Source organism: Dermacentor albipictus, chromosome 2, assembly GCF_038994185.2.
Source record: "Dermacentor albipictus isolate Rhodes 1998 colony chromosome 2, USDA_Dalb.pri_finalv2, whole genome shotgun sequence".
NCBI classification, from domain to species: Eukaryota; Metazoa; Arthropoda; class Arachnida; order Ixodida; family Ixodidae; genus Dermacentor; species Dermacentor albipictus.
Genome location: NC_091822.1, coordinates 102,385,587 through 102,413,140, shown reverse-complemented (window position 1 = coordinate 102,413,140; position 27,554 = coordinate 102,385,587). Strand labels below are relative to the sequence as shown.

The following is a 27,554-nucleotide window of genomic DNA, read 5'->3' as shown; positions in this document are numbered from 1 at the left end:
AGACCCAGATAGGATGGCAATCGTGATTGGAAATTGGCATCCGAAAGCGAAATACGGCTTCTCACTGGTCTCACTGGCCCAGCGTGAATTCGCTCCGAATACTGGGGATAAACATCGAATCCAACAGTGCCAATGGAACACCACTCAGAAAGATCACCGCCAAGACGGATAGTGCACTCGGCCTCATATGTAGTACTGTCAACAGGTACCGGGGAATCAAGCAAGACAAACTCATCCGCATTAAGCATGCATTTGTACTCTGCTACTTTTGATACTCGGCGGCCATGCATAATTGGCAAGCCGCATAGAGGAGCAAATTGAATTTCTTCATCAGAAAGGCCTTTAAGCTTGCTGTCGGCTTACCTGTAAACATTCATACTGAAAACATGATAAAGCTCAGAGTCCACAACGTGCTAGAAAAAAATTATCCAGGCGCAAAAGCGCTCACAGCTGCTCAGTCTCTCCGGCCCCACGATGGGTCGCAAGACACTCGACCAGATTGGCCTCAATCCTGTTCACCAATAACCCGACGCCGTGCGGATTTCCAGCAACATCAGGTCTCAGCTGCACAATGCACGCATTACCTATACTCGAGTATGTCCGTAACAATTGCACTAAGGCAAACTTCGTGGATGTCGCGGCATATGTCCAGCAAGTGGCATTCGCCGTCTCCATCGTCGATCCTAATTCCAGGATCACTTGCTGCGCTACAGTTCGCACTTCGAAGACCATAGTAGCCAAACAGGTTGCAATCGCGCTGGCTGTGCTCTATGGTCGCAGAGAGGCAATATATAGCGATTCAAAAGCAGCCATTAATGCCTACCAAACAGGAATGGTCTCCCCTCAAGCCTCCCGCATTCTCCAAAGCGCGAAAAATATCTCTCGCGATACTCTCATTTGTTTTCCCGCTCACTTGGGTTCGACTGAGTGCTCCGCTTCTAACCCTAACAAGGGCGTGAACGAGGCCGCGCGAGGACTCATTGACCACGCCGTCTCCGCAGTACCCCTGCCCCGCGGGAAGCCACACACACACACACACACACACACACACACACACACACACACACACACACACACACACACACACACACACACACACACACACACACACACACACACACACACACACACACGCGCGCGCGCGCACACACACACACACACACATACATACACACACAAACACACACACACACACACACACACACGTCTGCACACGTTTAGTGAAATAACCACACAATACTATCTGTACTATCTGTAGACGGGTATTCCCACTCCAGCCCCCTGCCTTATGCAAAGCGCGGACGTTGACCGTTCGACTTTTACAAGCCCGTGCATATCCTGACCTTGCGGTTCTTCATGCAATATACCCTGAAAGGTATCCTAGTGCGGAATGCCCTGCGCGTGGACTAACGGCAACTTTGAACTATGTGTTGTGGTAGTGTGGAGCCCTCGGTTCCTTCTTCAGCGAGGATAGGTTGGCTGCGCTCCTGGCCAGCCCAGAACTCAACGAACAATCCCTGGCCATTCAGAGTTCGCGCGATTGGGCCGTCAAGCTCGGCCTTGCGGTCCCTACGTGGAAGTAGCCGGTTGGCGTGGGGTTTTCCCCTGTGTCTTCTTTGGGCCTAATAAAGTTCTTTGACTCGCTCACTCACTCAGTCAGGAAAGACCTAATTGAAGGTGATGCAGTTAGATGGCGTGGTTGGTTGCTAGATTCTTGATCCATGTTATGAGCTCAACATAAATGTGCGTCACGTCACGTTTATGTAGCACGGATACCATAAGTCCGGAGCCTAATTGTAGGCCACTTAGGTATGTATCTCAGCTAGTTGGCAAAGTCACATCAGTGGTATACCACTGATGTGACCTTGCCAACTAGCTGAGATACATGGTAAGGTCACATCATGTTTGCTAGTCGTCGTACCTCATCTTATGTCCTTTTCCTTTCAAAGAGGTTGCCTAATTGTGCATGTTTGTTCCTACGGCGTGACTAAATAGCCTGGAATTATTTATGTGCAACGTGTTCCCACTTTCAAGGCTGGTATCACGACCCAATTCTAATCTACATATACTACGTGTCCGAAAAGTAACTGCCCAGTGGAAATAGTGGTCCTAATATTTCCTGTTTTACTTATATCGTTGCATCTATCTCTCTAAGAAATGCTGGAAATGTCGGCCATCTTTTTGAAGACAGGGGTGCTACGACTTAAAATTATTCCAAACTTTTCTATTCCAATTCTGTGATCAGCCCACCGCGATTGGCGAGAAAATTTTTGGACCACCCCCACTTCACCTGCCTGTCACGCGACGTCACGAAAACCGCGATAGCTTCCTATCTGATATGACGTGAACACACTGATTATATATCATTCGACCGAGCAAAATAAAAATATTTATTTCTGGTTCGACGCCTTTTCGCCATTAACCCTCGGCTATTGGTCATAAGTTTTCGGGCTGCAACCACTTCACCTGCCCCTCACGCGCCGTGACAAAACCGCAGTGCCTTACCGCGTCAAAGGGATGTGTACGCGTTAACCCATTAAGGACCGGTTTCTTTTTTTTCTTGCTATCTTGAAATAAATCTAATATATTAACTTACCTTTATACTAATAATTCACATGCAAAAAATTATTACTCTTGCCTAATTAGTTTTTGAAATATAGCCCGTGCCCATAAGGTAACGCTGGGCCCTTACGCTACACCAAAATACGCGAAGTGAAAAACATTTATTTCAAGCCATGAAACGTCACAAAAAACATACATAGCGAATAGTCGAGCACTTATTTAGTGTGATATGGGTTAAATCATGGAATACACATGCCGACGTCATAGTTTGTGCGTTTTGGGTGCATCGCGTTGTTGCAGTTATCTCATGCACACCTCCACGTCTTGCCATTAGGTATTGGTGCAGCAAAGTGGGCCACTTGGTCATACCCTGTACCAGTCAGGACATCACCAGTCTTTGGGATTCTCCGTTCAGCAGGTCCTCTAGGCTTATTGTCCCATTGCATCAGGTAACTTTGTGCAATTTGCCTGCCGAATTCCACCTGCGTGACGTTGAACCCTGCTACGAATTAGCGTCCAAGTGTTGCTGACAGATACATCACAAAGTCAAGTGAAAATCGGCCACCACCACTTTTTGCCACGGATTGGAAACCTGTAGGCACCTACATTTGCATCCATCTGGTCCGTACCTCCCATGAATCTTGTACTGAGCAAGTGTTTGGACGGGCCTCCTGGATTCGCTTCTTGTGAACACGAGAGTACCTGTCTGCAGATGACATTGGCTCTACACCGTGAATGGTTCTTACGATCGTTACTACAGAATTGTCCAACCAGCGGACAACAATTATCCCATTGTCGCTCAGCACAGGCTCTTCGTGCTCGCGAGGTTGGCGCTTGACGAGTTCTGGTACAGCGATAGGGCATTCTTAAGGAACACGGTTCTGCTTCACTGTACCCGTGCCTTCGTAGCCATGTGCCTTGAGATGCCTGAGTAGCTGCATGTTTGTGAATAAATTATCAAAATGGAAAAAGAAAGGAAGGTTGTGCGTCACTGCTGCGAGTTCATCCACCATTTGAAGAAGTGGCGCCGCTGCTTTTCTGAAGTAATTTTCATAATATGTTCCGAGATCCCCTGCTTGCCTTGATACTGTGGGGATTTGGGGAATTCGACGCGCCACTGCGCGGGCGCATTTCACCCATGTCTGTAATCCAAGCCACGTCGCCCTTGCTCCGAACCGGTTTTAGCGGTGGCGCTCCACTCGCGCAATGGTTCGTGGTGAGGGCGGAGCTAGTGACGTCACGGGGCGGCCCCTGGTGGCTACTGCCGTGACGGTAGCGGCTCTCTTCTCCTTGGGACAGCACCCGGTACGTACGATGCTCTCTCTCATCCACCGACACCTTTGTGACTAGGATTGAGCTCACGCACGGCGCCTTTGCCCGTGCGGGGAGCGCGTACCTCGTGTTGTTTCCTATCCCGACGCTAAGCCTAAGAACGGGTGCCTAGTGCTCGCGCGAGGTCGTACCACGCCGAGCCGCACTCATCGAAGGCCCAAGCCGAAGGAGATTGCCCGAGCTCTCGCGAGTTGGCCCATTGGTTATCGCCAGAGCAAGTAGCATAGCCGCCGGGACTTTTCCTAGCGGCGCGTCCCAGCTTGAGCCTGTGCTCTCGCAGCGACGTGCTACAGGCGCCCCTAGCTGTATTTTTCGCCCTTGGTGCGGGACCCCTTTGGTTCCCCGCCGTCCCGGGACCGGGCGTTTGTGTAGTGTTGGGTGCCATTGGAAACAATAAACGGTTTCCTTCATTTTAGGGCAATACTGTGTTTTGCGTGCGTCGCTCGGTAGCCCCTTGTGGCCTGAGCTCGCGCGCAGCGGCGCTAGAGGCTGACGGCTGACGCGGCCCTGTGGCTCGCTAAGCTCGAACCCGCGGTGGTCGGTACTCCTGTGAGACCCTAAGACCCCCACACTGGCGCCCAACGCGGATTCAAAGGCTCATTAAGCCTTTGTCTGTGCTTAGCCGAGTTAGTACGCCTTTGCATATTATACTTGCCGCGTTATGTCTGCTAGGCCGAGTGACCTTTGTCATTTGTTAGGGGACTTTTGCCCTTTGTTACCGCGAGCAGACGCCGCGTTGCTCGATAACGGGGCCAGTGCTTCCCTTGAGCAGCGAACTTATGCACCCTCACCCGTCGCAGCCCCCTGTGGGGACGACAACACGAGGCGCTACGTACCAGCTCCCATTGGAGCAGTAGCGTTGTTTGGGAACGGGGCCAGAGCCCTCCCCGAACAGTGCACACCAGCACATTCGTCTGCCACGGCTCCCTTCGGAATGCAAGGCAGTGCGATGTCGCAGCGCTCTCGATCGGCTCCCTGTGGAGTTTACGGAGCGCAGCACGGAAACGGGGCCTTAGCCCTCTCCGACGGTTGCCCGATGGCTGCTACTCAAATGAGCAGCCAAAACAAGTGGTCTGCCATGGCCCCCTGTGGGGATTACAATGCTGCAGCCACGAATTTCGCTCATTCGTCTCCCTTTGGAGTACATTCGGTTGTGCCCAGTGGCGCAACCTCCGAGCGCGCACCTGTTTTGTCGACGCTGGCTGCGAGCGGCCAAAGCAATTCACGTATAGCTGCCTCAAGTGGCGGCTGTGTACGACAGCAGGCGCACCCCGCTAGGAGCCCGTTTTGCTCTGGGGCTGGCGGCGCCGCGGCTGGTATCCCTGTGGAAACCGCGCCGCTGATCGAGCTGGAGGACTGTTCACCCTTGCTCGACCACGCCGCTAACGCGCCAACGGTTCCCTTTGGAGCAGGCGCATAGACGCTGTTGCAAAACGCCGCCGAAATGATTCAGTCACTCTCGGGGGCAGTTAAGGCGCTTTCGGCTGTCCCGAAATGCGCGCACCCCGCTGTACGGTTGGCAGTCCCGACTTACAGCGGATACGGTGACATGCTCAGTGCCAGGGATAATTGTGACTCCCTGGTACGCTACCAGATGGCAAATCGTTTGGAGGATCACGAGGTGCTGGAACGCGTCGTTCGCGTAGCACTTACTGACACGGCGGCTAGGTGGTACCGGCTTTCCGGATACCGTGCAACAACCCTCGAGGAGTTCCGCGTGGCATTCCTGCGCGAATTCCTGCCCGCTGACTACCAGAGTAGGATGCGGCGAGAGCTTGAGCTACGTACACAAGCTCCTGACGAGTCGCTTCAGGAGTACGTACGCGCGATGCAAGACCTTTTCTTAATCGCCGAGCCCAATGCTTCGAACGAGGAACGCGTCGAACGGGTGATCAGGCAGGCACATCCGACCTTTTCGGCGTACCTGCGCGGCGGCCGCTTCCGAGATTTAGAAGAATTGGCCGTCGAGGCAAAGCGCATTCAAGGCGATATTCTCGCCGCGCGAGCCTATCGCCCACCGCCGCCCGCCAGCGAGGCCCTTGAGCCACGCTGCGCGTGGGGAGGGCCTGTGCCCCTCCCCCAACGGCAACAACCCGGCCAAGCTGCCTTTGCGGCTACAAGCGGGTGTGTTTGGGAGCTGAGCGCGCGCGCTCTAGATCCCTACACGTACGGGAGGCGGGCAGCCTGTGTTGCACCACCGCCCGAAATGCATGCGCAGGGACGCACTTCGACCCAACGCATCGCAGATGCGGACGCTCGTGACAACAGGCCCTTTGGTCAAGTAGCGAGTCGACCCCGGCAGGGAGCTGAGGCCGCTCCGCCTCGCGAAAGGTACCGAGAAGGAGTGCGCTGTTTTCGCTGCCAACAACGAGGGCATATAGCAAGGGACTGCACCGCGCCCAGGCGTCCTGCGAGGTCGGGAAACGGGAGCGCGGGTCGCTCGTGAAGGCACGAGTGACCGAAACCTTGCTTGTCCCCTCGGCGTATCGCGCAGGTTGTGTTGCTGGGGCGCACGCGCCCTTTATTCCGGTGACCATTGTCGGCCGCGAATTTCCTGCGCTGTTGGACACGGGCGCAAGCGCTTCGTTGTTCGGCGAACAGGTGTTATCCCACTTGCAGAAGCACTCAGTGCGCTTGCGGGATTGCCGAACGACATTCAATCTTGCGAAAGGCGTGGCCCATTCGGCGGGCGCCGCGAGGCTGACTGTCAGGTGGGGAGAGCGAATGAGACGCACGCGTTTCGTTCATCTCCCCGGGCTCAGTGTTCCTGTGATCCTCGGAAGGGACTTTCTCCTTAAAACAGGAATAGTTGTGGACATTGCGAATGGCGGCTATCGCGACGGACCGTTCACGTTGCTAAAGCCGTTCATCAGCCCGCCGGCGTCCGATCTTGCCTGTGCAGATGGGGCGTCGGAAGCGTGCCGCGCGCCAAGTTCGGGGCAAGCCCTCGAGCTGTGCGCTCGCCTGCTGCGACTCTCCTTTGGGAACGAGAGGCACGGCACGAACCGCGTCGCGCGCAGAATTCGGGGGCAGGCCCCTGCGCTATGCGCTTGTCGACTCTAAGTCCCCATAGGGATCGAGTGACATGGCACGAAGGGGCACCACATCCTCTGGCCACCTGTGCGGTTAATTTGGATGATACACAGAAGGCTCGCTTGTCGGCACTGTTATGCCAGCACGAAGAGCTCTTCACCGATCAACCTGGCTGTACCGATTTGGCGAGCCACACGATCGAAACACGAGACGCGCTTCCTTTGAAGTGTAACCCCCGGCCCGTCAGCCTAGCCAAGAGGCAGGTGATCGATGGCTTGCTGGACGAGATGCTATCGGCCGACATTATCCGCCCCTCGTACAGCGCCTGGGCGTCTCCAATTGTGTTGGTGCCTAAGAAAGATGGCAGTCATCGCCTGTGCGTAGACTACCGCCGTCTTAACGGAGTGACTCGTAAGGATGCCTATCCGCTCCCCACGATTAACTCCATCGTAGGAACCCTGGGCAGTGCGAGGTACTTTACTACGCTGGATGCCTCTAAAGGTTACCTACAGGTCCGGATGGATCAACGTGACCGGTGCAAGACCTCGTTCACGTCCCACAGAGGGTTATTTGAGTTTACTCGTATGCCCTTTGGTCTATGCAACGGTCCTGCGACCTTTCAGAGACTCATGGACCGCGTCCTCGGGGAAGCAAAGTGGTCATACTGCATGTGCTACCTCGACGACATCGTGATTTATTCACGAACCTTCGATGAACACTTGGCCCATGTTGCCGATGTGCTCGAGAGGGTGAGGGCCGCCGGGATGACTTTGAATCCTGCGAAAGCCCAGCTAGCGCAAACCCGAGTTCAGTTACTGGGGTTTACGCTGGGCGGAGGCTCCATTGAGCCGGACCGGGAGAAACTTCGGGCAATCCTCGATTTCCCCGCGCCCAAGGACGTACGTGGCCTTCGCCGCTTTTTGGGAATGGCCAACTTTTACCGGTCATTCATTCCGTCCTGTGCCCGAGTGCAGGCACCCTTGAGCAAGCTCTTGGGTAAGTCGGCCGCGTGGCAGTGGGGACCTGAGCAGCAGCAGGCCTTTCGCCAACTGTCTAGCGCCATTGCGGAGACAGTGCAGCTCAGACTCCCCGACCTGACCAGACCGTTGGTTGTCCAGACCGACGCGAGCGATCTGGGTTTAGGAGCAGTCCTCCTACAGGAATACGATGGTGTGTTGCAGCCGCTGGCCTTTGCCAGCCGCTCCTTGATTCCGGCAGAGAGGAATTATTCCGTGACCGAGAAGGAGTGCCTCGCTATCGTGTTTGCACTACGTGAGTTCGATGTGTACCTTGATGGGACGAAATTCGTAGTGCAGACAGACCACAGTGCGCTCAGTTGGCTGATGCGGCTCCGTCAGCCTGCGAGCCGGCTGGCGCGCTGGGCTCTCCTGATACAGCATTATGACTTTTCAGTGCAGTATCGAAAGGGGAGCACCAACGTGGTAGCTGACGCGCTATCCCGTGCCCCATTGTGCACCAAGAGCATTCCTCCAGGTGTTACAGCCACTGCCGGTGCCTTTGCGCCAGCAAGCGTCGGGGGCGAAACGAGCGCAGAGAGAGGCGAGTCCGCAAGCGGGCAAACCTGTCATTCCGCTCTCCAGGCAAGCAGCGCGCCGCAAAACGAGCGAGCGGGGAAGCTTCTCGAAAGCGAACCTACAGCGCCGTTGGCTGCAGTCCTGAGTGGGGACGAGACCGGACTCCCCTTTGGGAGAATTGGAATCGCATTCAGCAGGCAAGAGTTACTGAAGGCCCAGCAAATTGATCCGTTTTGTCGCGGAGTGAGCGACGGTCTCAGGGAGACGGACCGCCGAGACGCTGCTGGTAGTGCGGCGGGCGCAGGGGGGCCGGAACCAGCGTGTGTCGCTGGGTCCCCCGCGGATTCATATTTGCTGGATCACGATGGGCTCCTGCTGAAATATATAGCTACCGATGACGAGGCTGTGCACCTGTTTAAGGTGGTTTTCCCCAAGAGTCTGAGAAGCGCACTGTTGCGATCATCTCATGACGAACCCTTGGCCGGTCATTTGAGTGGCTCCAAAGTTTTTGCGAAACTAAGCCAAACTATGACCTGGCCTGGCATAAAGCATGACATTTTTCGCTATTGCCGTTCCTGCCATGTCTGTCAAACGGTGAAATCAAGGGGTGGCAAGCCGCCCGGGTTGATGAAACCAATTGACAGTGAGCGTCCGTGGCAAGTGGCCACCTGAAATCTTATGGGGCCTTTCCCCAGGAGTAAGCAGGGGTTCACACACCTGATGGTAGTCGTCGATCATTTTTCGAAGTGGGTGGAGTTGTTTCCGCTTCGAAAAGTGACCGCGCGAGCGGTCTTGGAGAGGCTAAAGGAAGTTTTTTGTCGGTTCGGCTTTCCGAAAAGACTAATTACGGACAACGCGTCCTATTTCACTGCTCGGGTGTTTGGTGCTACGTGCCGTTCCCTGGGAATTAATCACCCCACCACGTCGCCCTACCATCCCCAGTCCAATTTGACGGAGAGGGTCAATAGAGCCCTCAAACCAATGTTGGCGGCCTTTGCCGTGAGTCAAAAGGATTGGGCAGACCACTTGAGTGAGCTCGCGTTCGCAATCCGAACCGCCGAGAATCGCTCGACTGGTTTCTCTCCCGCTTTCCTCAATTTTGGAAGGGAGCTGGCAAATCCGGTGACCAGTGTCATTCAATGTCAGCTCGGGGATGAGGAGGCGCCGGCAGACTGTTCTGCGTACGCTTCAGCACTTCGCGACGGGCTTTGTCGGGCTCTCTGTAGAGCAAGGCAGAGTTTGACTTCGGCCAGGGCCCAGCAGAAAGCTCAGTACGACCGGAAGCATCGCCATCTTTCATTTAAGCGCGGGGGGTGACAGTGGTCCCCTTGACTCGTTGGTGCGGGAGAGAGGGACGCTTCGCGCCTGGATCGGCGCGGCGCGTTGTGGCCGACGGGCGGCATGGCGGACGGCGAGGAGTGAGGCGCGGTGCCACGAGGAGTGTGCGCGTGCGTTGTGTGTGCGCGCGTGCGTGCGTGCGTGGGGGCCGTTGCTCATGGAAGCAAGCCGAGGGAGCCGCACCAACTCCATCGGATCGCCGCGGACACCGTTGGTGGATGGGACCCTATGACATCACGCCAGGAGCTCGGCTCTGCAGTCGCCGACGCCGTGCGAACGCCCTGCAGCCGCCGCTGTGGCTGCTCATCCATCCTGCATACGGCGGCGTGGCCAGCTGACCTGGCAGTGTCCTGCCCTGTCCACCTGGAGTTCGGGACCACCACCACCACGAAAGCGGCACTCATCGGACTCGCCAGCAACTTCGGTAGAACAACGGTGAGCCCGTTCCTGTGTTACGTGGCCTGCAATCAAGCCTACGCTCACAACTCCCGCGACTTCGGCCACCGCCCTAGCCACAGAACTATACGCGCCGCGTTCTCTTCGCACCCCCGGACATTGTCCCGCGCTAGCAGCAGACTCTTTTGTTAATATTTCTTCCCCCCTTCGTGGCGTCATTTTCTTGTATTTTAGAGTGTATTTTTTTATTATTATTTTTCCATTATCATTGTATGTTTTTTTTTGTACACCCGTGAGCAAAAGTATACGGACCACGGGAGCGCGTGCCAAACTGCATAGACGCGCCGTCTACCGACGCGGTGCCTGCTGTCGAGAGGGCCGCTAGAGCAGTGGTGCGCATGCGCGTCCCATCATATCTGCTGGCCTGACATGTAGCTTTGCCTGACGTGGCTGTGGTGCTCGTAGACTAAACGTCCACTGGGCGTCGTTTTCTCTGCTCTCTACTCTGTCGCATCTGGGCCGTTGTTTTAGGCAGCGGCTGCTGCTGGGCTGGCACGCGCGTCCGCCGCGCTTCGCTTTCCTTCTCTCTTTGGGGGGATTATCGCGCGCCGCGCTGCCTTCTCTGACGCCTTTAGATGAGTCGCGGAAAATGGCTTTCTGCGGCATTGTATTATCTCGAACTGTTCCAATTTTTGCTGCCGCAGGTAGAAGCAAGGTTTTGCAATCGGTGTCCGTCGTCGCTTTAAGAAATAGAACGGAGTTTTAGGCGCTACTAGGCTCCGCAAGCAGCAGGATACTAAAAGAAGAAATTAGCAACACCGTATTGCCTTTATTTATTCCAACCCTTCAACAAGGCTTGAAAAAATAAAATGCACGCAAGGGTGTCACTACCGTGGCACCCTCGCGGTCGTGACACCATCACTGGTCGGGGTGACCACCGCAAGACTCCGGTCTTGAGGGCACTTTGGACAAGCCAACGTGCTGCTGTTATTTTCGGTGATTATAATTTTCACAACATTGTGCATGATTTCGCTACGCTGTCGATTTTCTATAGGCGGCGATAATGCCTCGGAGGTGCCGTGGTATCCACTCGTAACGCGATGCTATGAGGAGACCCCAACCAATGATTCTGGTCGGTCTCCCCGACCTGATTCGCAAGGGGCAACTGTAATTGGAACTTCACGGCAGCATGCACCGTACAGCTGCACCTGATTTTGTATTCTCGCGCATGTGTCAGCGTTGCCGCAGCTGTCTGTAGTGACACCGTCGCGTTCATTTCTTGTTCAAGCCTTGTTGAAGGGTTGGAAGAAATAAATGCAGTACGGTGTCGCTAATTTCTCCTTTTAGTATCCTGCTGCTTGTGGAGCATAGTAGCGCCTAAAACTCCGTTCTATTTCTTAAAGCGACGACGGACACCGATTGCAAAACCTTGCTTCTACCTGCGGCAGCAAAAATTGGAACAGTTCGAGATAATACAACGCCGCAGAAAGCCATTTTCCGCGACTCATCTAAAGGCGTCAGAGAAGGCAGCGCGGCGCGCGATAATCCCCCCAAAGAGAGAAGGAAAGCGAAGCGCGGCGGACGCGCGTGCCAGCCCAGCAGCAGCCGCTGCCTAAAACAACGGCCCAGATGCGACAGAGTAGAGAGCAGAGAAAACGACGCCCAGTGGACGTTTAGTCTACGAGCACCACAGCCACGTCAGGCAAAGCTACATGTCAGGCCAGCAGATATGATGGGACGCGCATGCGCACCGCTGCTCTAGCGGCCCTCTCGACAGCAGGCACCGCGTCGGTAGACGGCGCGTCGATGCAGTTTGGCACGCGCTCCCATGGTCTGTATACTTTTGCTCACGGGTGTACGCATAATGCTTGCTGGGCTGAGGTAGCAATTAGCTAGTGCATGAAAGGCTCAGTTGTCTTTGGTGCATTAGCCCCTACCAGCTTCTTCGCCAGACTGGTAGGGGGGCGATTAAGGAGAGGAGGATGTGGGGATTTGGGGAATTCGGCGCGCCACTGCGCGGGCGCATTTCACCCATGTCTGTAATCCAAGCCACGTCGCCCTTGCTCCGAACCGGTTTTAGCGGTGGCGCTCCACTCGCGCAATGGTTCGTGGTGAGGGCGGAGCTAGTGACGTCACGGGGCGGCCCCTGGTGGCTACTGCCGTGACGGTAGGGGCTCTCTTCTCCTTGGGACAGCACCCGGTACGTACGATGCTCTCTCTCATCCGCCGACACCTTTGTGACTAGGATTGAGCTCACGCACGGCGCCTTTGCCCGTGCGGGGAGCGCGTACCTCGTGTTGTTTCCTATCCCGACGCTAAGCCTAAAAACGGGTGCCTAGTGCTCGCGCGAGGTCGTACCACGCCGAGCCGCACTCATCGAAGGCCCAAGCCGAAGGAGATTGCCCGAGCTCTCGCGAGTTGGCCCATTGGTTATCGCCAGAGCAAGTAGCATAGCCGCCGGGACTTTTCCTAGCGGCGCGTCCCAGCTTGAGCCTGTGCTCTCGCAGCGACGTGCTACAGGCGCCCCTAGCTGTATTTTTCGCCCTTGGTGCGGGACCCCTTTGGTTCCCCGCCGTCCCGGGACCGGGCGTTTGTGCAGTGTTGGGTGCCGTTGGAAACAATAAACGGTTTCCTTCATTTTAGGGCAATACTGTGTTTTGCGTGCGTCGCTCGGTAGCCCCTTGTGGCCTGAGCTCGCGCACAGCGGCGCTAGAGGCTGACGGCTGACGCGGCCCTGTGGCTCGCTAAGCTCGAACCCGCGGTGGTCGGTACTCCTGTGAGACCCTAAGACCCCCACAGTACCCTTTGAAGTTTACAAGGTATTCGTTCTTGGCATTTAGCCGCCATACTTTATGCCCGAAGCGGGTAGGCTTTCCGCGTATGAACTGTTTGCAGTCATGATTACCATAATACTCAAACATACTTTCATCATAGCTCAGGCGACGCACAGGTTGAAAATGCTCCAAAAACCTTGTTTTCAATAGTGCCATCAATAGGCGCAACTTTGCCAACTTGTCGCTAAGTCTTAGGCTTGCGCGGTCCGTGCAGGAATCACATTATCTGTATGAAGCGATTTCTTCGCATAGCATTCTAGGCCATCGTGTTGCGCATATCCGTGCCGCTGTCCCTATAGCAATTTTTCTCTGGCAAGTGGTTATAGCCGGAAAAGGCAAGTACTCCAAGAAAACTTATCTTAATTCTTCTTTGGTAACCTTTGGATCAGGGATATTCAAAATAACGTTTCTTGTTTGCTCGACTAGCAGCTCCACGACGGCTTCGGCAAAAAAGAGTTCGAACAACTCAACAGCTGAAAATTCCCTGTAAGGAGAAAAGTTTGGGTCGGGAAATATGCCAAGGCTTTTCTGGTGATCACCCTTCGTCCACTTAGAAGCAGTGGATAATTTCGCAGGAATGGCCGCATCAACTGCAGCAGAAGAAACCTCTGATGTTCCGTCACTACCCACCGGCGTCGTTGTGGTAAGACTCGCATCCACCAATGCAGCGTCCGTCAGAGAAAACAGCTTCAGCGGCGGCTCATAGCTGCCGCCCGCTTAGATTGTCAATGATCCTGTCGGAGTCTTCATCAGCCGAGTGCTCATCCGAATAGGTGCTAGCCTCTGGCAGCTCGATATAAATCACTGACACATCGTCATCTTCCTCTTCGAGAATCTTCACTATTTCTTCCAACATCTACCTATGCAGACAATAAAATAACAAATAACCACTGCGGGAACGCGCCAGCAGCCATGCAAGAGATGAGAATGCAGTTTTAAATAAAATTAAAAGTTCGGTGTCCTAAAGGCCCAGCGTGACCATATGGCAACGCACAAGATACCGTACTCGTTCATGGATAAATCAAACATAATTATTTCCCAAATGCTCATCGAAGGTCACATATTCAAAGAGAAATATGGAGGTAACGATATCCGGCTATTGCTTAAGCAAGTAGTGAAAAAAAAAACCACTTAACCCTTGGAGCGATGCATCGCGACGCTACTCGCAGCGCAACACTTATTCCCGCCGTTGCGAGGGGCTCCCATAAAACAACTGACAGGTGCTGACACTTGGTATCCATAAAGGGGACTCTAATCTGTCAATCGGCATGTCAAAGGTGATTTTGGTGCCATTTTGTTAATCTTAATTAATTGAAATCCACTGTGCAGACTAACGTGACCATATGGTCACACTGGTCTTTCATGTATCCCGGCCACGGCGGCCGCATTTCGATGGGGGCGAAATGCGAAAACACCCATGTGCTTAGATTTAGGTGCACGTTAAAGAACCCCAGGTGGTCAAAATTTCCGGAGTCCTCCACTAAGGCGTGCCTCATAATCAGAAAGTGGTTTTGGCACGTAAAACCCCAAATATTATTATTATTATTATTATGGTCTTTCATGGGTTAAGGATGCATTATTATGCCGAACAAAACTGCTCTGTTCCAAAAGCAATAAAAGATGGCTGCCGCCGATCGCTTCGGCACTGGCTACTCGCCCCTGCCGGAGAGCATGAGTTTATTTGCGTTTAATAAAGCATTCTGTGTGGCCGTGCAACGTTTTCGAGAACTTTCGGCACGTTTGCGACCTCGTTCTGACAAGTCTTCTTTGCTGAGGAGCCGTTTTAGCGTCATTCTTAAGCTTCCGTTGCATGCCGCCGCGATCGTCGACGAGCCACCGCAAGCTAAGTAGGAGAAAGCGGACCAATCGCAGACGCCGGCACGACCCTCTTCATCCGGTTATCCATATTCAGTGCAGTGGCTCGGCCCTATCCAATCCCTCCCCACTTGAGCATGCTCCTCGCCTCTTGTCATGTGAAATCAATCCTCCACGAGTGGTCAAAACACTTTCAGGACACCTCCCAACTTCACGTTTGTGTCATGCGACCTCAAGAAAACCACGATAGCTCCGAATTTTATATTACGTGTGCACACTGATTATGCACCATTAAAGCGAACAAAAACAATTATTCCGGATTCGACGCTTCTACGCCCTTAGCCCTTTGCTAGTGGTTAAAAGTTTTAGGACTGCGTCAACTTTGCCTGTCTGTCAGGCGACGTCGCAAAACCTGAAAACGCATCGCGTCAAAATGTCGTGTACACGTAAAAGATGCCTTAATGTGCCAAATGAAATTGAATATATTTCTGAACATTCTGTGACTGCCCCAGTACGAAGTGAATGGAAGATGGCTGCCCGCCGATACCTCTGACACACGCTACTCGCACCTGCCGGTGAGCATGGATTTATATCCGTATAATAAACCGCCTTGCGTGACATTAAAACGTTATAGATACCTTTTGGCACGTACATGACATCGCTCTGCCAACGCTTCCTTGCTGAGAACCCCTTTTATCTGAATTCCTAAACGTCCGTTGCATACCGCCGCGATTTTTGACCAACCACCGCAGGCTAATGAAGGAAAAATGAACCAGTCACAGAGGCCGGCACAACCCTCTTCATCCGGTTATCTATTTTCCCTGCACTGACTAAGATCCATCGAAACCTTCTTCTCTTTAGCGCACGTCTCGCCTCTTGCGAGTCAGTTAGACATGAAAAACCGCCCATAAAAATGTTATTTGTTATGAGTTCGAACAAAGATTGCCATCTGAGAACGAGGACAGCGTTTGATCGAACTGTTCAGACAATTCTGCGGAACACTGACCGATGCTTGCGTTGGCGGTTATGCATATTTGACCTCACTAGATTGGAGTAAAAACTGACTGCAATAGTTTTACGTTATAGGGCCCCAGACGTGCACACAATGCTTCACTTGGTGAAGGCTTGCCGGAGAAGTCCCAGCAATATGAGCTTTGTAATGATTCTGTGTGCCTCCCTAATTGTCAGAGGGTTATTCTCGTACGTGTGCCATTTTAGACCACCTCATAGACTCTATTAGACAAATTACAGTTGTTGCGTTAGCATATCGCACGTGAAACTGCCAGATTCGAAGTTATCATGAATTTTTTTCTCAATGCACAGTTAGTTTATGAACATCCTAGTATAAGCCTGCAAAGTGTAGCTACCGCTCATATGTTGCAAGGCGAGTGCTTGGTGGAGGCTTGCTGGAGAGGTCCCTGCATTTTGAGCTTCGTAATAGCTGTCTGTACCTCGTGCACTGTGTGAGAGTTGTTCTCGCACATGCGTGCTCTGAGGCCACTTCCCAGACTTTATCAGACAAATTGCAGTTGTTGCGTTAACACATTGCACGTGCACGTGAAATTGCCAGGTGATTCAAAGTTATTACTATGATATTATTCATTTTCTCACTTGACAGTTACTGGAAAGCGTAGTTAACGCTTATCTACAGCAAGGCGTTTGATCGGTGGAGGCTTGCTGGAGAGGTTCCCTGCAATGTGAGCTTGGTAATGCCTGTCTGTACCTCCTGCAGTGTATGAGGGTTGCACTCGTACTTGCGACCTTTTAAGGCCACTTCGCAGACGTTATCAGACAAATTACAATGGTTCCGTTAACATATTGTCACATGGTGGTGACGTTGAAGAACACAGTAGCAATACTGTGAAAGACAAAATCAACTTTTATTGGGCGAACCTGTGCCCACAAAAACAGGCTGCACTTATAGCACAACGAAAGCGGCGAACACGGTCGGCGATCGTCGAAAATCTGGTCAGTGGGTCAAGCGCGTCGGCTTTTCTACATCAGTCATCGAATGTTCAAGACTAATCGTTGGGACCCGCATGCCTTCCACAAAGTTCTGCACCACTCGAGTCACGCGATGAAATCAGATAACACAAGGTTCGGCGACAACAGGCAGCGGATAGAAGCATCGATGACTTTCCAGAAACTTCGAATGCATGCAGGCGCGTTCCGCGCTGTGCGATAACATTTGTTAGGTATCGAAACGTGGTAGCCTGATAAATATAAGTACACGTCTCAATACCCCCCTCTTAAAAAGCATCGACCCGATGCTGCAAACAAACGAAAGTAATAAAGAAAAGCACTCGTAGCAAGAAAAACAACAAAATAAAGAAGTTCGTCAGCGTCCGTAAAAGGGTTTAAGACGGACCCCGTGGACCACTTCAGATCGTGCGCGGTGCCGCTTTGATTGCGAAATGCCGTCTGGCACGACCTCATAGTCCAGTGCGCCAATACATCGGATGACCTTGTAGGGTCCGAAATATCGTCGCAGTAGTTTTTCACTGAGTCCTCGTCGGCGTATCGTGGTCCACACCCAAACACGGTCGCCGGGCTGGTACTCGACGAAGCTTCGTCGGAGATTGTAGTATCGGCTGTCGGTGCGCTGCTGATTCTTGATCCGTAGTCGGGCGAGCTGTCGAGCTTCTTCGGCGCTCTGGAGATAGTTAGCGACGTCAAGATTCTTTTCGTCAGTGACGTGCGGCAGCATAACATCGAGCGTCGTCGTCGGGTTGCTGCCGTAAACCAGCTTAAACGGCGTGACCTGTGTTGTTTCTTGCACCGCAGTGTTGTGAGCGAATGTTACGTACGGGAGAACGGCATCCCAGGTCTTGTGTTCGACGTCGACGTACATTGCTAGCATGTCGGCGAGGGTCTTGTTCAGGCGCTCCGTGAGACCATTTGTCTGCGGGTGGTAGGGAGTTGTCCTCCTGTGACTTGTCTGGCTGTATTGCAGAATGGCTTGGGAGAGCTGTGCTGTAAAAGCCGTTCCTCTGTCGGTGATGAGGACTTTTGGAGCACCATGTCGCAGCAGGATCTTCTCGACGAAAAATTTCGCCGCTTCGACTGCGCTGCCTTTCGGTGGAGCTTTAGTTTCAGCGAAGTGGGTAAGATAGTCCGTCGCCACGACGATCCACTTATTTCCGGAAGTTGATGTCGGAAACGGTCCCAGCAAGTCCATCCCGATCTGCTGAAAAGGTCGGTAAGGAGGCTTGATCGGCTGTAGTAATCCCGCTGGCCTTGTAGGTGGTGCCTTGCGTCGTTGACAGTCTCGACATGTCTTGACCTAATGGGCGACGTCAGCGGTTAGGCGCGGCCAGTAATACCGTTTCTGTATCCTTGATAGCATCTGGGAGAAACCGAGGTTCGTAGCTGTCGGATCGTCATTTAGGACGTGCAGTACTTCTGGACGTAGCGCCGACGGAACAACAAGAAGGTAGTTGCCGCGGACTGGTGAGAAGTTGTTCTTCACGAGTAGGTTGTTTTGAAGCCTGAACGAAGACAATCCACGCTTAAATGGTCTGGGGACAGCGTCGGTGTGCCCTTCCAAGTAATCGACGAGGCCTTTTAGCTCCGGGTCCGCTCGTTGCTGCTCAGCGAAGTCTTCCTCGCTTATTGGTTCAAGGAAGGCGTCGTCATCCTCGTCATCTTGCGGCGGCGGGTCGACGGGGGTGCGTGATAGGCAATCCGCGTCTGAGTGTTTTCGTCCGGACTTTTAGGTCATAGTGATGTCGTATTCTTGTAGCCTGAGGCTCCACCACGCCAGCCGTGCTGAAGGGTCCTTTAAGTTAGCCAGGCAACACAACGCGTGATGGTCGCTTACAACTTTGAATGGCCTCCCGTATAGGTGGGCGGAATTTTGCTGTAGCCCAAATGATGGCGAGGCATTCCTTTTCAGTCGTAGAACAATTGCCTCCCGCTTTTGACAGCGACCGGATAGCATAAGATATCACCCGTTCAAATCCGTGTTTCCTCTGGACTAGGACGGCACCGAGGCCTAGGCTACTGGCGTCAGTGTGGATTTCGGTATCGGCGTCCTCGTCGAAGTTTGCAAGTACCGGCGGCGACTACATGCGTCGTTTGAATTCTTGAAATGCATCGGCCTGCGGCGTTTCCCACTTGAACTCGACATCACATTTGGTTAGATGTGTTCGCGGCTCCGCGATGCGTGAAAAGTCCTTGACAAAGCGCCTGTAGTAGGCACACATGCCAAGGAATCTACGCACTGCCTTTTTGTCGATGGGCTGCGGGAACTTTGCGATGGCAGCTGTCTTCTGTGCGTCAGGGCAGACTCCAGATTTGCTGATGACGTGGCCTAAGAATAGAAGCTCCTCGTAAGCGAAGCGGCACTTTTCCGGCTTCAGAGTAAGTCCTCATGACCTGATGGCCTCTAGTACTGTTGCAAGCCGCCTAAGGTGATCGCCGAAATTTCCGGCGAAGACGACGATGTCATCCAAGTATACGAGATAGGTCTGCCACTTCAATCCTGCTAAAAGCGTGTCCATCACGCGCGCGAACGTTGCAGGCGCCGAGCACAGTCGGAATGGCATAACCTTGAACTCGTAGAGGCCGTATAGGGTGACGAAGGCGCTCTTTTCGCAATCTCTTACGTTGACATCGGTTTGCCAATAGCCAGACTTGAGGCGCATCGACGAGAAGTTTTTAGCGTTGCAGAACCGATCCAATGCGTCGTCTAATCGTGGGAGGGGGTATACGTCCTTCTTCGTGATCTTGTTCAGACGACTATAATCGACCCAGAAACGTAGGGCTCCGTCCTTTTTCTTCACCAAGACTACAGGAGATGCCCACGGGCTTTTCAACGGCTGGATGATGCCGCCGTGCAGAATTTCGTCAATTTCTTGCCTAATAGCTTCACGTTCTCGCGTCGAAACTCGGTAAGGGCTCTGGCGGAGTGGTCAAGCGCACTCTTCGGTTATTATGCGATGTTTTGCAACTGGTGTTCGTCGAATCCTCGATGACGTCAAAAAGCAATCTTTGTATCGTCGGAGAAGACTTCTGATCTGTTGCTGCTTACTCATGGGAAGACTTGGATTTATGTCGAAGTCTGGCTCGGGAACTACCGTGGTCGGGATAGATGCGGCAGGATCCGAGAGGACAAATGCATTGCTGTTTTCCAGAATTTCCTCAATGTAAGCGATCGTCGTGCCCTTGTTGATGTGCTTGAACTCCTGGCTGAAGTTTGTCAGCAACACTTTCGTGTTTCCTCCGTGCAGTCGAGCGATCCCTCTTGCGATGCAAGTTTGACGGTCTAGCAGTAGACGTTGGTCGCCCTCGATTTTGCCTTCTACGTCAGCGGGTGTTTCGGTGCCGACGGAAATAATAATGCTGCAGCGTGGCGGTATGCTCACTTGATCTTCGAGCACACTTAAGGCGTGGTGACGGCAAGAGCTCTCCGGCGGTATCGCTTGATCTTCCGACAGCGCTATCGATTTTGACCTCAGGTCTATGATTGTGCCGTGTTGGTTTCAGGAAGTCCATGCCGAGAATTACTTGTCGTGAACACTGTTGGAGGATAACGAAGGTGGCAGGATAAGTCCGGTCATGAACGGTAAATCTTGCCGTAAATATTCCAGTCGGCGTAATGAGGTGTCCTCCAGCGGTTCGAATTTGAGGGTCTTCCCATGCAGTTTCATCTTTCTTCAACTGGGCGGCGTTGTGTCCACTCATTACGGAGTAATCGGCCCCTGTATCCAGTAAGGCGATAACTGCGTGGCCGTCGAGAAGTACGTTGAGTTCGGTGGTTCTTTGTCTGGCGTTGCAGTTAGGTCTCGACGTCGGATCATGGCGGCGTCGTGTTGAACTGAAGCTGGAACGTCGCGTCGTCAGGTCGTCTTTCGTCGTCGTATTCTTTGCTTCCAGACTTCGTCGGGATGGCTGCGTGTGGTTATGTCGTTGAGGTAGTTTCTTCGGTGTCTTCGTCGGCGGCGGAGGATCTTCGTCAGTTCGACGAACAGCAACCGCACCTCTATCGGTTGCTGCTTTTAGTTTTCCAGATATGGGCTCGCAGAGCGGCCCCGGGCTGGGCCGGTGTATGGTCTGTGCTGCGGCCTGGTGACGGCGAACGGGATGGTCGTCGAGGGTTCTACTGAGTGGCGGCGAGGTAGTCGGCAATATCGCGAGGTCGTTCGCCAATCTGCGGTCGCGGCGCGTTAACGGCGAACCCTCGGAGTCCCATCTCCCGGTATGGGCGTCGGCGGAAGATGTGCCCGGCTTCCACGCAGTGATAGCAAAGCGCACGGTGGTCGGGGGCACGCCAAACGTCAGTCTTCCCTGGAACGCCGCGTGAGGTGATGGCTTGGCGTGCTGGCGGCGAGCAGGGTGCTGGGGGACGACGGACCTGTGTCGTCGCTGGGCCCTGCCGTGGGCGCGGAGGGGGAACGTGACGGCGGGCTACAGCGGCGTACGTCATCGCTTGCGGCTGAGGCTACGGCGATTCAGGGCCTATTCCGAGTTGTTGTTGAAGTTCCTCACGTACGGCGTCTGCAATCGAAGCCACTTGAGGCTGTGATGAAGGCAACAGCTTCTGTAGTTCCTCCCGCACGACCGCTCGCATAGTCTCGCGCAGGTCGTCGGTCGCCAGCGACGCAACTCCGGCGTAGTTTGTCGAGTTTGTGCGGCGGTTGAATTACCGGTTCCGCATTTCCCGTGTCTTCTCGATGCTAGTGGCCTCGCGAAGAAACTCGTCGACTGCCTTCGGTGGGCTTCGTACCATTTCGACGAAAAGTTTCTCCTTTACACCACGCATCAGTAAGCGGACTTTCTTCTCCTCGGACATTTCCAGGTCGGCGTGGCGGAATGGGCGGCTGATTTCTTCTTTAAAGATCGTGGTGGTTTCATTAGTCAGCTGCACTCGGGTTTCTAGTAGTGCTTGGGCTAGTTTTCGGCGTACGACGCTCGTGAAGGTTTGCAGGAAGCCGCTTCGGAACAGGTCCCACGTCGTTAACGTGGCTTCTCGGTTCTTGAACCACGTCCTGGCAGCGTCTTCCAAGGCGAAGAAGACATGTCGCAGTTTGTCGCCACTGTTCCAGCTGTGAAATACAGCGACCCTCTCATACGTCTCAAGCCAGGTTTCCGGGTCCTCGAATGCTGAACCGCGGAACGTCAGAGGCTCCTTGGGCTGCTGAAGCACGACGGGGAACGCTGGGGCTGCCATTGTGGTTGCCGCTCGATGGTCCGAGACTACGTTGGTGTTCTTTTTGCGGTCCAGCCTGGGATCACGGCTTGTCGGGGCCGTCCCGTCACCTCCACCAGATGTCACGTGGTGGTGACGCTGACATTTGTTAGGCGGCGAAACGTGGTCGCCCGATAAATATAAGTACACGTGTTAATATAACACGTGAAACAGGCTGGTGATCTAAAGTTAGCGTGATATTCTTGTTTATTTTCTGACTCCACAGTTCCCTTTTTGGAGATCCTAGTATAAGCCTGGAAACCGTAGTTAACTTTCATCTACAGCAAGGCGAGTGCTCTGATTCTGGGGTGAGTCGAGAAGCCTGCGCCTGTCGTACCACTCTTTTTTACACCACTGCTCCAGGTTGTTCAATCGCATTCTCCTGTGCACGTATTACCAGTGGGCTTGAGCAAAGTGCTTCTTTTGACATTGTAACTTCCCAGATATTGGTCCGTCATCGAAGCTGACAAAAAGAGAACAGCCGTACCAAGGTTTGCAGCAAGGGTGCATCCGGCTGAAGGACTGGTTAGACATGTAGGGCAGTCGCGACTTGTTGTGCTACTAGGATAGTGGAATATCTGGTACTTATGCAAGAGCCGCTAGGAGACCTGGTGACAAATTTTATGACAGTCTTGAAGAAACTAGAGATCACAAGAAACTTTCGTGTTTTCCTCTTGGAAAAATATTAGTATGCAATCATACAGTTGTGAACATCCTGTACCTTTCGATTTGTTACGTCACAAAATAGGTATTATACACTCTGTGATTGAATATGAAGGTTTTGCGTGTTTAAAATAACGCTACTACCGCTCGGTGTCTCTAGGAGCACTCTTGCACGCATTCAGTTTTTACGACTGATGTCTACGCTAAAACGTGGCCTCTATGCAGTCTGTATAGGTAGAATTCATAGCGCCCATCTCATTGGCGCTAATGTTGCACGCCGTCATATATGTCTCATGGCTTGCTATCTCCAATCATGTTGAGCCGTAAATAAACAACTGTTAAACTTTGCTTGAAGAAGTGTATTGAACCCGTTAATTATTCCATCAAATATAGATCATCTTTAAATTGTAAACAGTCATTACACCCAAGCGAATAAGATTACAAATATTCATGAAGAAAAAGAATGACTATATTTTTCCTGTGTACGCGCTTATCAGAGTCAGATAATGCACTTTCAAATGTGTTGCGTTTTTTTGAAAGAAGTAGCAGAGTTTCTTAAAAGGTCGAAGGTGACCGTGAGTTCAGAGAACACCCTACATGCCAATGTTGCTTTCTTATTTTACACGTATTTCCCCTTAATATTTCGTTTCATTGGGGGTGACATTACACTCGCTTTGTTGTTATGAGGTTTTTTATACTTCGGCATGCATCGATATATGCTGAAAAGAGCAAGTACTTCCTAAATTGAATATCGCGTACAATTTCATTTCAATAAGTGGAAATTTCTAAGTTAGCCTTCTCGTGACGGTGCTGGAACCTGATAGATGCCAGGTCATCACGTCTCATAGTGCTAACGGCGGTGGCACGTAACGTGGCGCGGCACTTTTGCAGAAATGTGGGCCGGATCAATTGCAAAGTACACGAATGGATTGTACCAAGGCGGCGATACGATACGCTACGTAAAACTCGCACCCTTATTTCTGGCAAATGCCCTCAAGTGGAAACACGTTGCCTCACCCGGATTGCGGTGCTATATTGCCTGGAGCCTGTTTGGCCAAATGATAAATTACACGGATCCCGATTTATTGGCGAAGGACAAAAACCCTGAAGACGTTTGCTACGGGCACGCCAACAGGTTAATGGGGTACGCTATCACTAGCCGGTTCTTCAATTCAGGTAAGTTGACGGGCTCATTTTGTTCTGGATAAGTTATCAGCGTTCTTTTCGCCGAAAACAGTCCTTAGTTAGCGATGGGAATTCTAATTAAACACTCGGCTAATATATATCTGCGTGCGTGTGTGTATTTGTAACGAACCACACAAGAACGGTCCGGCGCAATGGTACGGGAGGAGAAAGACGAGGAATAACGGAAGTGTTCGGACGACCATGTTGTTCTACGTCCGCAACCTCCTGCTCGCGTCGCACACACAGACACATACGCACACACACACACACGCGCACACACACACACACACACGCATATATATATATATATATATATATATATATATTGAGTAGCCATTCAAGTCAATATGTACGAGCTCTATTTTGTGCAAACTAAACATGACGACTCTTCCCACCGCAGTAGCCTAGCAGCTATGACGTTACGCTGCTCAGCGCGAAATCAGCGTCTCGAATGATTTCACGTCTATTAAATGGCAGCCCTATGCATCATATTATTGGGTCAGTTCTTCAACATTAACCTGACTTTAAACACGCTAGATTGCTTTAGTTACTTCGACCAGTGGCGTAGCTAGGTCGTCTGGCAGCCGGGGCCCTTAGCTCTTCTGTCAACCCCCCCCCCCCCCCCCGGGTGTAGTCGAGGAAGGCGAGGATATCGACAATTTTTGGGAGTCTTCAGACGTATATGACACCCCCCCCCCCCGACTGGCCCCGTGCACCCGGGGCCCACGGCCCCCCGGCCCCACTTGTTGCTACGCCACTGACTTCGACCCCTTTGGATGCACTTCGACCAATCTCACTCAATAAAAGCCGATGAGAGAGTCACCCTGGGCGAACAGCTTTGGGCTGGTTGCTGCTTGGCCTTCTAAACAACTTGCGTGTCTCGTCATGTAGCTGTGGGCATGTGCTCCGACAGATAACTTCGGCACTGCGTATGCGATATCGGCCTCTGCCTATATATGGACCGATCCACTTGTATTGATACGCCAAGAAGACGTCAAAAAAGCTGTAGCTTTCTTTAACTACTTTGTACAATTTACATGGCCATCGGGCCATGTAGGAGGAGAATAAAGAGCGAGAGAGAAAACGCAGGCGTGAAGGAGGGAAGAGTGCATGACACTTTACCGATTGGCGCACGCGACGGTGACATCATGCGCTATAGGAGGAGGACGAGATCAGTGCGTGTAGCTGCTGCTGCCGCTACATCCACAACTGGTAACCGCGCGGCAAACGCTGCCGCTTCTTGCAACAGGGAGGGTTGCTGTGGTGCTTCAGTAGTGATGCTACGATGGCAATAGGTACGGCGTCGTGGTATCATTTTGCACTGTGGCTGGCAGCGAGATGGTGACTTCGTGTGTTTGCTGATGTGTACTTAAGGTTTCATGTTTCACAGATGGAATGTAAATATGCACATTGATATATAGATGGGTTTTCATTGCCTGTCCTGGTAACGCTTCATGCGGACTACGTGTACGACCTCCGCTAGGTTGTGCTGCTTTGATCGTTCTTGTTCATGAGGGATGATTTCGTAATTCAGGTCACCTACTTACCGAATGAGTTCGTAAGGATCAAAGAAACGGCGAAGGAGTTTTTCACATAATCTGCGACGAAGTACTGGTGTCCATAATCGCGCTTTGGCACCCGGTTGGTACTGAACTTCTCGGCGGTGCAGGTTGTACTACCTTGCGTCCCTGCGTTGTTAGTAGCGTATACAGAACCGTGCCAACTGCCGGGCTTCTTCGTCTCGTTGTAGGAAGTTGTAGACGCTGTGCGGGTTGTTATTGTCATCATCTACTGGCAACATAGCATCTAATATGGTTGTGACTATGCGTCCATAGACCAGTTGAAATGGAATGACCTGAGCTGTCTCCTGTACAGGTGTAGAACATGCGAAAGTGGCGCAAGGCAAGATTCTGTCCCATGTCTTATGTTCGAGGTGGACATACATGTACAGCATGTCGGCCAGGATTCGGTTTAGAGGTTCCGTCAGGCCGTTTGTTTGCGGGTGGTACCCAGTGATATTTCTGTGACTGGCATGGGACATCTTCATAAACTACTACATCAAATCAGATGTGAAAGCCGCCACTCCATCGGTAATAAAGACCATTGGTGCACCATGTCGCACTAATATGTCACAAACGAAGAACTTGGCAACTGAAATTGTAGTTCCTCACTCAAGGCAGCCAGTTTCAAAGTATAGTGTTAACTAGCTCACCTATACTACGATCCATACCTTCCCTGACGATGACGTTGGGAACGGTCTAAGAAGATTTATTCCAACTTGTTGAAATGAAATCTTAGGCGAGTATATGGGTTGGAGGAGGCGGACTGGTTTCGCGGGCAGTGTTTCGTGCCTATGACATTTGCGACATGTTTTCGCGTAATGCTGCACCGACGCTAACAGTTTAGGCCAGAAACATCTGAGACGAATTCCGGCGAAAGCCGGCTGACACCTAAGAAACTCAACGATTGTTCATCATGAGAAGCTTCCAAAATCTCCGGTCGCATGGCTGATGGCACGACGCGTAAGAATTTTTCTTAATTGCGTCCAAAGTTTCTCTTGTAGAGCGTATTACCTCGGAGGCAAAATGACAATAAACCTCTCATAAACATACACGGGATTTGGACTTCGTATCCATCGATGAGCTTGATCGGTGGGAGAAATACGGTGTCGGCCCGTTCGTGCTAGGCTATTTCTAAAGTCGTCGTTGCGGTAAGGAAAGGGAAATCTTCTGAAGATGTAGACTCCACCGGTGATCGAAGCCAGTAGTCAGCATAGTTGTGTTTTCTCACAGATTTGTTTACAAAAATAGTGTATTCTTGGAGCCCGTCTTGTAGAGACCTGGGCCCACACCTTGCGCGCAAAAAGAAAGTTCAAAACGCTTGAATATTACGGACAATTTTCTTACTGAAATTTTATTCTTTTTGTATTTCCGATAGCGTTTAGGGCCGTCTCCTGATTGGCCTACTTTTAGAAAATATTTCGGCCTATTTCAATATTTCAATAAACATCATGTAACGCATTCTTTGTGCAGACAGTCACTTCTTCCACGCGTGCACCCTCCTCTTGAAACATGATTACATTGCTATCATTCATGAATCCTGGGATGCAAGAATTTTCTTGGCCATTCGTCGGTAAAGCTGTGCAAGTACTAATGTTGCCCAGCACTTCATTTCAGTGGTTTCATTAATATGGCAAAAGCAGGAAAGGGGTGGGCAACGTAGGCAACGTACTTTAGGCAACGTACGAATAATCTTAAGCACAGGAAGCTTGTTATACCAGAAGCTAGTGTTCTAGAAAACTCGAGATGCTTTCACCTCCTTAAAGTGTGGGCACCTAAAGTGTATTGACGGATGACCTCCAGCCAACGATAAAACTCATACCACTAACAGCTGTCCTACTCTTCAGACAAATTGAACGAAACCGAGCCTATAGCCTCTGTTAAACAAAATGCGTAATGTTCATTCAGCATATTAGAGGAAGGTCTTGAAAACCATTGAATAGGAAATTGTTCTGAGCATCTTGCCCTCATACATTGAATGCTGCCGACTTACGTTGCTTTTAGAAAATACTTCTCCATATCCCGAAGTTACGTGTTGAATATGTTTCTGCATCACCCTGTAGTTCGCCAACCTCTACTCACGATCAACTGCCGATTGACAAATGCTTCTCCT

At 52.0% G+C, this 27,554-nt stretch overlaps 1 protein-coding gene across 8 annotated transcripts in view; it reads left to right on the top strand.

The window, feature by feature from the left end:
* The window catches only part of LOC135911688 (neprilysin-1-like), a 346,542-nt gene that overhangs the window by 256,204 nt on the left and 62,784 nt on the right, over positions 1–27,554 (top strand). For 6 of the 8 annotated variants that reach the window (XM_065444035.1, XM_065444039.1, XM_065444037.1 and 3 more), the window contains one exon: positions 23,589–23,873. The exons of the other annotated variants lie outside the window; for them this stretch is intronic. In XM_065444035.1, the coding sequence (XP_065300107.1) occupies positions 23,589–23,873 (285 nt within the window). The remainder of the gene's footprint in view (positions 1–23,588; positions 23,874–27,554) is intronic. 8 annotated transcript variants of the gene reach the window in all.